This window comes from Coregonus lavaretus, assembly GCF_964263955.1.
Source record: "Coregonus lavaretus genome assembly, contig: HAP1_SCAFFOLD_7788, whole genome shotgun sequence".
Taxonomy (NCBI): domain Eukaryota; kingdom Metazoa; phylum Chordata; class Actinopteri; order Salmoniformes; family Salmonidae; genus Coregonus; species Coregonus lavaretus.
Window position 1 is genome coordinate 9,878 of NW_028161963.1, and position 14,778 is coordinate 24,655.

The window sequence follows — 14,778 nt, forward strand, 5'->3', positions numbered from 1 at the left end:
TCACTAGATGACCATGCTACAAAGGACAGAAATGGCTATCATTAGAACGTTTCACCAAGCACATCAAGATCAGGCCGTACACACACATACTCCTGTGTTCTGTGTTCCATCAGTAAACATACTCACACCTTAGTGTGTGAAGAGAGGATAATGCAGTGTGACGGAATGGCAGAGATGAGAAACCGTAAGGGGGTGTCTCTCCGACTTTCTCCTCCATCTCTCCCTCTCTCTCTCTCTCTCTCTCTCTCTCTCTCTCTCAAGGGTGGCCTGGTTGTTTTCTCTAATACATTCCTTCATTCCAAGACGGTACTGATGTGAAGTCCTGTCACTTCTCTGCACTGCTTACTCTCTATCTCCTCTGGTGAAAGCGCAACTTCTTTTTTTATTTCTCTGCTATTATTACTGCCGCTAACTCTCATTTATTCCTTTCTTCCCCATGCAGATGTCCAGCTACAAGCGTGCAACGTTTGAGGAGGAGGAGGCGGCAGATATCTCAGCTGATGGGGGCATGTCTCCGGACAGTGTGGAGGTCAGTCTGAGCTCAGTTCCCCACTAATGGTAAGGTACCCACGGGAAACTTCACCCCAGAGCATTATTACACAGAATCTAGGTTTAAGGTGCTGTTAGATTATCCCAATGAGCAGAAACAGAAAATGCTTAATGAAAGTACAGTTGAAGTCGGAACTTTACATACACCTTAGCCTAATACATTTAAACTCAGTTTTTCACAATTCCTGACATTTAATCCTAGTAAAAAATCCCTGTCTTATGTCAGTTAGGATCACCACTTTATTTTAAGAATGTGAAATGTCAGAATAAAAGTAGAGAATTATTTATTTCAGCTTTTATTTATTTCATCACATTCCCAGTGGGTCAGAAGTTTACATACACTCAATTATTATTTGGTAGCATTGCCTTTAAATTGTTTAACTTGGGTCAAACGTTTCGGGTAGCCTTCCACAAGCTTCCCACAATAAGTTGGGTGAATTTTGGCCCATTCCTCCTGACAGAGCTGGTGTAACTGAGTCAGGTTTGTAGGCCTCCTTGCTCGCACACGCTTTTTCAGTTCTGCCCACACATTTTTTATAGGATTGAGGTCAGGGCTTTGTGATGGGCACTCCAATACCTTGACTTTGTTGTCCTTAAGCCATTTTGCCACAACTTTGGAAGTATGCTTGGGGTCATTGTCCATTTGGAAGACCCATTTGCGACCAAGCTTTAACTTCCTGACTGATGTCTTGAGCTGTTGCTTCAATATATCCACATAATTTTCCTTCCTCATGATGCCGTCTATTTTGTGAAGTGCATCAGTCCCTCCTGCAGCAAAGCACCCCAACAGCATGATGCTGCCACCCCAGTGCTTCACGGTTGGGATGGTGTTCTTCGGCTTGCAAGGTACCCCCTTTTTCCTCCAAACATAACGATGCTCATTATGGCCAAACAGTTCTATTTTTGTTTCATCAGACCAGAGGACATTTCTTCAAAAAGTACGATCTTTGTCCCCATGTGCAGTTGCAAACCGTAGTCTGGCTTTTTTATGGCAGTTTTGGAGCAGTGGCTTCTTCCTTGCTGAGCGGCCTTTCAGGTTATGTCGATATAGGACTTGTTTTACTGTGGATATAGATACTTTTGTACCTGTTTCCTCCAGCATCTTTACAAGTTCCTTTGCTGTTGTTCTGGGATTGATTTGCACTTTTCGCACCAAAGTACGTTCATCTCTAGGAGACAGAACGCGTCTCCTTCCTGAGCGGTATGATGGCTTTATGGTCCTATGGTGTTTATACTTACATACTATTGTTTGTACAGATGAACGTGGAGTTGGGAAATTGCTCCCAAGGATGAACCAGACTTTTTTTCTGAGGTCTTTGCTGATTTCTTTTGATTTTCCCAAGATGTCAAGCAAAGAGGCACTGAGTTTGAAGGTAGGCCTTGAAATACATCCACAGGTACACCTCCAATTGACTCAAATGATGTCAATTAGACTATCAGAAGCTTCTAAAGCCATGACATCATTTTCTGGAATTTCCAAGCTGTTTAAAGGCACAGTATGAAACTTCTGACCCACTGGAATTGTGATACAGTGAATTATAAGAGAAATAATCTGTCTGTAAACAATTGTTGGAAAAATTACTTTTGTCATGCACAAAGTAGATGTCCTAACCGACTTGCCAAAAATACTTGTTTGTTAACAAGAAATTTGTGGAGTGGATGAAAAACGAGTTTTAATGACTCCAACCTAAGTGTATGTAAACTTCCGACTTCAACTGTATGATTTTATGTGGGAAGCACTGGAGTCCACATGGGCCATCATCCCTGTGGAATGCTTTTGACACCTTGTAGAGTCCCTGACGAATTGAGGCTGTCCTGAGGGCAAAAGGGGGGGTTCAACTCAATATTAGGAAGGTGTTCCTAATGTTTGGTATACTCAATGTATATGGCACTTCTGGGTGTAAATAGCTAATATATGTTCAGGCAGGTGACCCAAAAAATACTCCTGGTTTGGGTAGTGCCTTTCAGACTTTAATGTCAATCCCTGAGTCACATATACTATTCCCATTTTACATTTAAATTGACATTTTAGTCATTTAGCAGATGCTCTTATCCAGAGCGACTTAAAGTTAGTGCATTCATCTTAAGACGGCTAAGTGGGACAACTACATATCTCAGTCATAGTAATTACATTTTTCCTCAATAAAGTAGCTATCAGCAAAGTCAGTTCTAGTAATTGTATTTTTATTTTTAATCCCCACCCAAGACCGGGGTTCAATCCTCACATCCACCCTTCCTAAGTGCAAAATAATGTCCTTTTTTCTTTTACTGTTTACATTTTCTTGAACTACACTAAATTGATACTTCATAGTAGTCCCTCATGAAACACTGAATGCCAAATCGAGAGCTGGCCGGTATTCTTGCAAAATTGGGTTCTCGGTTCCGAAATTAACTTTATAGTGATATTTCATTAATTAGAAAGTCACTCTGAAAGAGGAATGGATTAAATATATATATATATACAGTGCATTCGGAGAGTATACAGACCCTTCCCTTTTTCCACATTTTGTTACGTTACAGTCGTATTATAAAATTGATTTTTTTTTTTTATATCATCAATCTACACACAATACTCCATAATGACAAAGCGAAAACATGTTTTTCAAAATGTTTAATATTACAAAAATACGATTAAAAAATATATCTTATTTACATTGGTATTCAGACCATTGGCTATGAGACTCGAAATTGAGATCAGGTGCATTCTGTTTCCATTGATCATACTTGAGATGTTTCTACAACTTAATTGGAGTCCACCTGTGGTAAATTCAATTGATTGGACATGATTTGGAAAGGCACACACCTGTCTATATAAGGTCCCACAGTTGACAATGCATGTCAGAGCAAAAACCAAGCCATGAGGTCGAAGGAATTGTCCGTAGAGCACCAAGACAGGATTGTGTCGAAGCACAAATCTGGGGAAGGGTACCAAAAAATGTCTGCAGCATTGAAGGTCCCCAAGAACACAGTGGCCCCCATCATTCTTAAATTGAAGAAGTTTGGAACCGCCAAGACTCTTCCTAGAGCTGGCCGCCCGGCCAAACTGAGCAATCGGGGGAGAATGGCCTTGGTCAGGGAGGTGACCAATAACCCGATGGTCACTCTGATAGAGTTCCAGAGTTCCTCTCTGGAGATGGGAGAACCTTCCAGAATGACAACCATCTCTGCAGCACTCCACCAATCAGGCCTTTATGGTAAAGTGGCCAGACGGAAGCCACTCCTCAGTAAAAGGCACATAACAGCCCACTTGGAGTTTGCCAAAAGGCTCCTAAAGGAGTCTCAGACCAAGAGAAACAAGATTCTCTGGTCTGATGAAACCAAGATTGAACTCTTTGGCCTGAATGCCAATCGTCACATCTGGAGGAAATCTGGCACTATCCCTACGGTGAAGCATGGTGATGGCAGCATCATGCTGAGGGGATGTTTTTCAGCGGCAGGGACTGGGAGAATGGTCAAGATCGAGGGAAAGATGAACAGAGCAAAGTACAGAGAGATCCTTGATGAAAACCTGCTCCTAAGTGCTCAGGACCTCAGACTGGGGTGAAGGTTCACCTTCCAACAGGACAACGACCCTAAACACACAGCCAAGACAACGCAGGAGTTGCTTCGGGACAAGTCCCGGAATGTCCTTGAGTGGCCCAGCCAGAGCCCGGACTTGAACCCCATCAAACATCTCTGGAGAGACCTGAAAATAGCTGTGCAGCGACACTCCCCATCCAACCTGACAGAGCTTGAGAGGATCTGCAGAGAAGAATGGGAGAAACTGTCACAGATCCCCCTGGTACTGCTGCTCATTCCATTCACCAGCTCCGGAGGTCTACGTCACCAGCCTTCTAGGCGTCACTGACCTGGTTCATTACCACCAACCCCAGACTGTCTTGTCTCATTACGCACACCTTAATTCCCCCTGATTAATATGTGTATATATGTGCCCTCTGTTCCCCATTGTCCTTGTCGATTATTGTCCCATGACCGTTGGTCTCGTGAGTACCGTGTATTGTGCTCTTGTTGTTACGGGTCTCGTCCCGTGTATTGTGTAGTGGTTTACACCTCGCTTTTTTGGGTGGTTACATCCCTTTGTTATATATATATATATATATATATATATATATATATATATATATATATATATATATATATATATATATACGTGTTTGTTTTGGGCTTCGTCCCCGCCGTTTTTCATGACGTACCTTGTTGGGTGGAGTAAATAAAACCCCTAATACGTATTCCTGCGCCTATCTTCTAATCATTATACAACGTGACAGAATAATCAACCTATAAAAATGGAGACAGTGAGAAAGGCCGAGCTGGCGACCATCGTAGAGACAGTCCAGCATCACAAGGACTGTCTCTCCAGACTCAGCAGCGCCATGGACAGCGTGCTGGCAACCATCCTGCGGTTGGAGGGGAAAGTGCAGTCCCTCCAGTCTCCAGCACCGGTTCCGGCACCAGCCCCTATGCCACCACTACCTGCCTCCGTCCCATCCGAGCCAGTCAGCGGAATTCCCCTGTCACTCCTGGAGTGCTTTGACGGCACATTAGCGAGATACAAGGTTTTCCTTCTGCAGTGCTACCTTTACCTCGTTCTCTACGCCGAGGCTGTCTCCGGGAGGGACAGGGTTGCCACAGTCATCTTGGCACGGACCGGACGGGCCCTGGACTGGGGTGCCGTGGTCTGGAAGACGGGCGGACTCGAGGTCGAGTCCTACGAGCGCTTCACCCTCCTCTTCCGCTCGGTGGAGGCCGCTCGATCATCCTGTGGAGGGCCAAGATGGGGGTGAGTGTCTACTCCGACTACGCCAGGGATCTAGGACCGCCTCTGAGTTCTCCCTGGAGTTCCGGACCATCGCGGCCTCCAATGGATGGAACGAGTCGGCTCTGGTCACCGTTTTCCGCAGTGGACTGCAGGAGGCAATACAGATGGAGTTAGCCTGCCGTGATGACAACCTGTCACTCGACCAGCTCATCAGCATGGCAATGCGGTTGGACAACCACCTGTGGTCCCGACGAAGACCTGGGCGGAATCCGGAGCCCATGGCTACACCTGCTCCGTGGCCAGAGCCGATGGAGGTGGGCTCTGCACTTTTGCCCGAGGCAGAGCGTAGGAGAAGGAGGAATCTGGGCCTATGCTCCTATTGTGGTGAAAGGGGTCATTTCTCCCCGATCTGCCCTCTATCCACTAATAGGCAAAGAGGCGAGAAGCCAGGGATCTCCTCTCCTTCTCTGTCAACTCAACCAGTGTGTTTTTCCATTAAATTCCCTGAATACCCAAACCCCTCACTCCCGTTAGCTCTGATTGATTCTGTAGCTGTTGGGAATCTTTTAGATAGCACACTGGCCACTGCATTATGCATTCTGTTGGTTCCCTTAAAGTCACCCATTCCGGTTCGAGCCCTGGATAATCGTCCAATAGGCACAGGGCTCGTACATCAGATCACTGTTCCTGTTTCTCTGCTCACCCATGACACTCATTTAGAACAGATCACCTTTTTGATTATAGATACCCACACGCACCCCGTTGTTTTAGGTCTCCCCTGGTTGAGTTGGCATAACGCTGTTATTTGCTGGTCCGAGAGGAGACTGCTGGGTTGGTCGCAGGAGTGTCAGGGTAGGTGTCTGGCGGTGTCTGTCAACACCACTACAATGGAAAGTCCGGACCACACCACTCAAGTGGATTTACCGGAGGAATACCAGGATCTGGACCGGGTTTTCTCTAAGACCCAGGCTACATGCCTGCCTCCTCATTGCCCCTGTGACTGTGCCATTGACCTTCTGTTTGACGCAGTCCTCCCGAGAGGATATGTCTATCCCCTCTCCTACGCGGAGACTGAGGCAATGAGACCTACATAAAGGAGAGCCTCCAGCAATCTGGTGCGCATTCATGCAGGAGACAAATAGAAAACGGCCTTTTCGACGACCACGGGGCATTACGAGTATCTCGTAATGCCCATTGGCTTGTCTAATGCTCCTTCAGTCTTCCAGGCCTTTATTAACAAAGTGTTTCGGGACATGCTGGAAAGGGTGTAGGGGTTTATATAGACAACATTTTGGTCTATTCTGCTGACCGAGCCAAGCATGTCTCATTAGTCAGGTCTGTGCTGAGAAGACTGTTGGAGCATAATCTCTATGTTAAACAAGAAAAATGATTGTTTTTCCAGTGGTCCGTGTCCTTCTTGGGCTACCTCATATCCACGGAGGGAGTGGAGATGGAGGAGCAATGCGTCAGCGCAGTCAGGTCATGGCCCATCCCCAACTCTGTGAAAGCAGTCCAGCGATTTCTGGGGTTTGCCAACTATTTCCGGAAGTTCATCCGGGCCTTCAGCACGGTGGTCACATCTCTTACCTCCCTGCTGAGAGGAGGTCCCCAGTGGCTTCGTTGGACAGCGGAGGCAGAGAGGGCGTTCGAGATGCTGAAGGCACGCTTCACCACTGCTCCCGTGCTGGCACATCCCGACCCCTCACTCCCCTTCATCGTCGAGGTGGATGCCTCCGAAGTAGGAGTCGGGGCAGTGCTGTCCCAGCGCACCTGAACCCTTCCAAAACTGCGGCCCTGCAACTTCTACTCCAAGTAGCTGAGCCCCGCCCAGAGGAACTACGACATAAGGGACCGGGAACTCTTGGTGGTCAAGAAGGCTCTGAAGGCGTGGAGGCACTGGCTGGAGTGGTCCAAACACTCTTTCCTGGTGTGGACGGCGGACCACCACAACCTTGGCTAGGGACGTCTGGGTTTACATCTCTTCCTGCTCCATCCGTGCCCAGTCTAAGATACCCAGACACCTCCCTTATGGAAAGCTCCTTCCCCTGCCGGTTCCACAACGACCCTGGTCTCACCTCTCGGTGGACTTTGTCACTGACCTTCTCCCCTCCCAGGGGAACACCACCGTTCTCGTCGTTGTCGACCGGATTTCCAAAGCTTGTCACCTCCTTCCACTACCTGGGCTCCCGTTGGCCATGCAAACTGCAGACGCTCTTTTTACACACGTCTTCCGGCAATACGGGATCCCGGAGGACATTGTGTCAGACCGCGGTCCTCAGTTCACCTCACGCGTATGGAAAGTGTTCATGGAACGCCTGGTGGTCACGGTCAGTCTCACCTCCGGGTACCATCCTCAAGCTAATGGGCAGGTGGAGATGGTCAATCAGGAAGTGAGCAGGTTCCTGAGGTGTTACTGTCAGGACTGGCCGGGGGAGTGGGCGGATTTTCTACCTTGGGCTGAGTACGCGCAGAATTCCCTCCACCACTCCTCCACTAACCTCACTCCTTTCCAGTTCGTGTTGGGGTATCAGCCAGCCCTGGCACCTTGGCATCCGAGCCAGAACAAGGCCATTGCGGTGGATGAGTGGTTTCGGCACACTGAGGAGATCTGGAACGCTGCGCACACTCGTCTCCAACGGGCCGTGGTCGGCACAAGGAACAGGCCGACCTCACTGCAGTGAGGCGCCTGTTTTCTCTCCAGGCAACCGGGTCTGGCTCTCCACCCGGAACCTGCCCCTCCGCATGCCCTTCCGGAAGCTGAGCCCGCGGTTTGTGGGGCCATTTAATGTCCTGACCAGGGTTAATGAGGTAACGTACCGTTTGCAACTCCCTGCTGATTACCGCATTAACCCGACTTTTCATGTGTCTCTCCTCAGGCCAGTGGTGCCTGGTCCCCTCGCTGAGGCTGGACCCAGTGACACCCCGCCTCCTCCTCTAAACTTCGAGGGAGGTCCGGCATACTCGGTCCGTGAAGTCCTGGATTCGAAGCATCGAGCGGGGCGTCTCCAATACCTCATCAACTGAGTGGGGTACAATCCAGAGGAGCAGTGCTGGGTTCCTGCGGTGGACATCCTGGACGTTTCACTGACCAGGGATTTTCACCGTCGGCGCCCTGACAGAAGACTGTCTTGTCTCATTATGCACACCTGGTTCCCATTCCCCCTGATTAATATGTGTATATATGTGCCATCTGTTCCCCATTGTCCTTGTCGATTATTGTCCCATGACCGTTGGTCTCGTGAGTACCGTGTATTGTGCTCTTGTTATTATGGGTCTCATCCCGTGTATTGTGTAGAGGTTTACACCTCGCTCTTTTGTTTGGGTTACATCCCTTTGTTATATATACACGTGTTTGTTTTGGGCTTCGTCCCCGTCGTTTTTCATGATGTACCTTGTGTTGGGTCGAGTAAATAAAACCCCTAATACGTATTCCTGCGCCTGTCTTCTAATCATTATACAACGTGACAGAAAATCCCAAAATACAGGTGGGCCAAGCTAGTAGCGTCATACCCAAGAACACTCGAGGCTGTAATCACTGCCAAAGGTGCTTCAAAAAAGGACTAAATAAAGGGTCTGAAAACTTATGTAAATGTGATATTTCAGTTTGTTTATTTGAATAAATTTGGTAAAATGTCTAAAAACCTGTCTTTGCTTTGTTATTATGGGGTATTGTGTGTAGATTGATGAGGGGGAAAAAACAATTATCAATTTTAGAATAAGGCTGTAACATAACAAAATGTGGAAAAAGTCAATACTTTCCGAATGCACTGTATATATTTATTTTGACAGTATGGAAATCAGAAGGGGGTACAGGCAGGTGGGGAAAGAACGGTGGGAAGGGTAGACTTGAACCCCAAACTCCAATGGGGAGATTTATATATGTGACATGTGCCAGGAGTGTTACACCTCAACCACAGCTCTGCACAAACGGATGCCCTCTTGACTATGTCTGTGGTACTTGTGATGTCATCCCAACATCTCTTCTGTCTCTGACTCATGTGTTTCCACAGGTTGGCTTCCGGAAGGGCGGCATCCAGCTCCTTGGTCCTATGGGCAGGAGGACGCAAATGGAGGTGGTGCTGGCTGGCGTGCTGCTCTCCTCTCTCCTCGCCCTGTTCGGATGTGCCGTCACGCTGGGCATGCACTACAACAAAGGTGAGAAGCCTTTGGTTACACACACTCACGCATGCATGAACACAAATACACACCCACACACACAAGCAAGCACACACACACACGGGTTATGTCTTATAATAAGGCTTATAATATGTTATGTCTCCCTGTGTATCAACATTTCAACTGGCTGGTGTTTAGCAGTGTCATTATGAGTGATTATTAAGACATTATGGAGTCATACATGCTTGTGACAAAAGTCTTGTGAACTTGCATTATAACCACATCATGAAGCATTATACTGTACCTTTATAAACCATTACAGAATTCTGTTTTTCTGCCTTGACACCAGACCCAGCGCGGAGCCTGTGTCTGACTGAGGCCTGTATTACGGTGGCCAGTAAGATCGTAGAGGCCCTGGACCGCAGCGCTGACCCCTGCCAGGACTTCTACCAGTACGCCTGTGGGGGCTGGGTCCGCAAGAACCCCCTCCCTGACGGACGCTCTCGCTGGAGCACCTTCAACAGCATCTGGGACCAGAACCAGGCTGTCCTCAAACACCTGCTGGGTGAGTTGGAACCAAATACACAATACACAGACACACTCACACACAAACACATACAGTACACACACGTATATACTGTAAACATACCGTATTACCGTATCAAAAAAGAGCACGATTTCGTGACAATGTTGACAGTGTTGGGAGTGTGTTGGCAATGTGTTAACAGTGTTGACAGTTTTGAAAGGTGGAAGTGTTGACATGCCTGGTTCTAGTTTATTTGCTGGTCTGTTCAGGTCAGCATATAGAGCCTGGTCCCAGATCTGTTGGGGCTGTATGGCCAAACTCTTGACAGCACAAACAGGTCTGGGACCAGGGCATGCCAGATTGAATAATGGCCCACCCAATCAAGCGGACTTAAAATATATTACAAAAATACAATAAATGAACTTGATTCATTGGTTGTATTGTCTCCTGACTCATCAGAACGGTTGAAAATACAGTAGGAGGTTCCTGGGATCTAATTGGTTATATAGCAATCATATGGTAAATCAGAAGCCTACAGTTGAAGTCCGCAATTTGGGCAGCACGCGCGGGCAAATATAAAATAGCTGATTGTCGAGTTGAGGCTGTCAGTGAGAAGCATCTAAAATAGCCCTAGGCCTATTGCAACATTTAAAAGTTCAATCACGGAACGAACACAAAAGTCAGAATGATCCAAGAATTGTAGTGTACACTGTAAAAAAAAAAATCCTATTGTTTTTACAGTATCTTACTGGCAGCCAGTAGTTTATTCCCATTAGTAGGCTACACCAGGACCTATCTCTTGGCACTAGTGGAGTGCGTCAACCATATTCCTGGTGAGTGCACATATTCACTGTCTTTATCATTGGGTGAGGCAGTCACTGGAATGTTTAGGCCTAGATTAGATGGTTGCATTCAAGACGAGGTCGTTTTTATTGATCTCCGTTTGTCAGTATCAGCAGAGTAGGACTATCCTGTCATTTTTGTAGTATGCCTATTATTAAAGATTATGATAGTGTCGTAGAATTGCATGAAATGTATTTATAAATGGCAAACATTTTCCTGGATCCTCCTAAAATGTTTTCCTCTAGCCGGGGCTGAGCTGCTTCCCCAAATATGAAAGTCATCTATGATATTGTAGCCTATTTCATTATGTTTGTTTACTGTTGGACTCGGACAGTCGGCGTGTTTTTTCCAGCGGTGTTGTAACTTGTGTAGTTGCGCTGCCTACTTGCCAATCCCTTTGTGGTGTTTCTTGGTCACATTTATCCTGTGTTGTGTTAAATGATGCAATGTGATTGCACTAATTTTCACTTAAATTCGTTGGGGTATTTTTGCTGGAAAATGTTGGCCCAGTCACTTTTACTCATGCCCAGCCACATGGCAATTTCTGCCTACGCCACTGGACCAGGCTAGTCAGCATCTACAGTGCTGTGTGGTTTCTGAGGCCAGCTGATTCAGCTTGCCTTGCTAAGTGGGCAGACCAGGGATGTGTCCCGAGTGGCACCCTATTCCCTTTAGTGGCACCCCATTACCTTTTGCCCTTGTGCACTATGAAGGGAATAGAGTGCCAGTTGGGACAGAACCCAGACCTGTGGCTGAGGGCCACTCACAGTGCAGTTCTGGTGAATACCTTGCTGCCTCCGGTGCATGCAGAACTTTATGCTCCATTGAATGTTAAATTAAAACTATTCCCTACTGGGATGCCAGCCTCACTCCACTGTACCAGAGGTTACTGTGACACTTTCAGCCCTACTAGCGGGAGAGCCACTGAAGCTTAAAGAGCGTGTGTTTGTGTGTGTGTGTGTATGCTTGTGTGTGCATGTGTGTATGCTTCTGTGTGTACTTGTGTGTATGTGTGTGTACCAGAGGTTAATGTGACCCTGTTTGTTCCCCTTTAGCTGCCCTACTAGCAGGAGAACCACTGAAGCTTAAAGAGGGAGTGTGTGTGTGTATGCTTGTGTGTGCATGCGTGCATGTGTGTATATTTGTTTGTGCTTGTGTGTGTACTTGTGTGTATGTGTGTATATCCGTACAGTGAACAATATTATGCTTGTCCGAATGTGATTGTGTTAGCGATTCAGAAGAGAGATATGGCTTTCTCCCAGTAGTCTGTTTTGATGCAGCTTGTCAACGGTGCCTTTTTGTTCGACCATACAGAGAAAAAACAAACAGCACTTAATGAACTGTGCGCTGGTTTAGAATTACTCCTCGTCAACAACAGTCAGGAAGCAGTGTCTGGCTGAGGGCTTGTCCCAAATGGCACCCTATTCCCTATTTAGTGCACTACTTTTGAATAGGGTGCCATTTGTGACGTAACCTGAGTTGTCCTCTCAGTAAAGTGTGTGTGCGTGTTGTCCTCTCAGTAAAGTGTGTGTGCGTGCGTGCGTGTGCATATGTGCATGCGTGCATACAAGCTTGGGTGCTCTGAGTCTTTTCATTTAATTAAGTCTGCAACCATCAGTGTGAGATGGACCAGACCATCCTTTGAGGTCACGTCATAAAAAATAATAATATATATATTGTTGACAAAAGGGCATGAGTTATAGCTTCTGTATGATAATTAATTTATCTGTTCTGCAGCGCTGGCCGGTCATATTTCAGCAGTGTGTGCGTTGCCATGACAGCAGTGCTTCAGAGCGAATGACGATATGCAGCTTTGGCGAGCATGTGACTAAAAAACGATCCTACCACATCCTGTCTTCGATCTCCTCCTCTCGTTCTCAACACCTTTCTTCATGTTTTTTACTCACTTGTTTCACATGTCATTTCCCCTGTGGGTAGCACTCTAAAGCTTGCTGCTTAAAACCCCTAACTTCCTATCTCTCTCCCCCATCTTTCTCGTTCTCGCTACCTCTCCCTCTGCTCTCTGTCTCGTTCTCTCTCCCTGACTCTCTCCCATCTCGCTCTTTCTCTCTCTCCCTCTATCTCGCTCTCTTTCTCTCCATTTCCTTCTCTCTGGATCTTCAGTGTTTATTTTTTCCATTGATGCAGATGAAGGCTGCCCACTAAAAACAGATGGTTCTATATAGTGCCAAATAAGGGTTATTTGGCTTATAACCTCAGTGGATCCCTTTTTGAAGATTCTATAAAGAACCCTTTCCTAAGGTAAAAAAACCTATATAGAACGCTTTTTTGTGGTTCTTTATAGAACCTTTATGGAGAATGGTTCTATAAAGAACCTTTCTCAATCTCAAAGGTTCTTTGTAGAACTATATATGGGTATTAATTAAAAATATAAAGTTAATTTAACTAATTATTATTTAGTAACTGGTTCCACTGCCTTTTTTAGTTTACTTAACTTTTCTGTCAGTGTTACCTGAACTTAACATTTTTCATTGGCCCAAATTTAGATCCAAAATTAAAATAGTGCTTTTAACATACAATGTTTTCAATTTACGTATTTGACACACGTTGACACATATTATTACATTGAGCATGATCATTTATAAAGTAGTTATTATTCAACATGTCCTCACCTGGGATTGGAACTCACAACCAGTTGGTTCACAGCATTCCAATCTTCTTACTGTGCCATCATTACTGTGGATGACTTTTTTCACCTGAATTCCTACACTTTGCACTTCAAAGTAAGTCTCAGCTCTGTTAAAAGTACATTCAAGAAAAACTATTTTATTTATCATAGTGATAAAGGAGTAACATTAAAACCGAAAATAAGTAAATCAAATCAATTATGAGAGAATAGTCAGATTAACTGATAACTGGCACAGACATGGTGGCATAGCAGGAAGATCAGAATGCCATGAACCAAGAGGTTGTGAGTTCAAATCCAGACAAGGACATGTTGAATAATATTTACTCTATAAATGAGCATGCACAATGTCAACGTGACAAATATGTATGTTGAAAACAATGTATTTTAAAAGCACTGTGGGCGTCCCTAACCTAATTTTTCTCAAAACCAAATGTTTCTCAAGTTGGAGCTTTGGGCCAACTAAACTTTTTAAGTTCAGTTAACACTTTGACTGAATAGTTGAATAAACTTAACAAGGCTGTGGAACCAGCTACTAAATAAATATTAGCTGAATCAACTCAATTTTTTATTTTTTTTTACAGTGTATATAGAAGGAAATGACAGGTCTTGTCTCTGCCTCACACAATCACATTGTTCACCTCCTACTCATCCATCTTCTCCTCTTGTTCCCTCCCCCTCTTTTCCCCTCCTTTAGAGAACGGCACGTTCAACTCCAGCAGCGATGCCGAGAAGAAGACTCAGTACTACTACCTGTCCTGCCTCAACGAGCAGCACATCGAGGAGCTGGGAGCCACGCCTCTCATTGACCTCATCGCAAAGGTCAGCTTGATTTGCTCTCTGGGCCTGCTGGGTAGGCTGAGTTGTACCTTCAGACACATGAAATGGTTCAAAATGGGAGCACTTTGTCTTCCCGGCGCTAGTGCTGCTGAATCAAGTGCACCTACCGCCAACAGCGCGACACAAATAAATAAAAAAATAGGAATGCAAGGCTTTATTGTTGGTTTTTTTACGGAAATGTTTGGTGATCGACTAGGAATTCGTTAGAGATTGACCGGTTGGTGACCACTGCTCTAGGCCATGCCTACACCAATCCAGTGCTTTTACATTTGTGGGGAGTAATGAACAAGAGCACACTTCAGGAGGAAGGAGATATTATTGGGACACAACCAACCACGCACTCCATGAAGCCTTGAAGGTAGTAATGAGCGATGAACAGACGAATAGTTCTGTTTTTTCTGAGCCCAATGCACCATTTCTCTGGAGAGAAATCTAGTCAATAACTATTTGGGACGCTGGGCTGAAGGGAGTTGTAGTTTTCATTAAGCAAATATTCAA

General features: G+C 45.8%; 1 protein-coding gene across 1 annotated transcript; it reads left to right on the forward strand.

Annotated features, from left to right (window-relative positions):
• Positions 1–435: 435 nt before the first annotated feature.
• On the forward strand, positions 436–14,262 carry LOC311119797 (endothelin-converting enzyme 2-like; the record flags this gene model as incomplete). Its single annotated transcript, XM_084194449.1, has 4 exons — positions 436–529; positions 9,319–9,463; positions 9,774–9,989; positions 14,138–14,262. Coding segments are annotated over exons 1-4 (579 nt in total), but the record flags the coding sequence as incomplete, so codon positions are not given.
• Between the last annotated feature and the right edge of the window lie 516 nt (positions 14,263–14,778).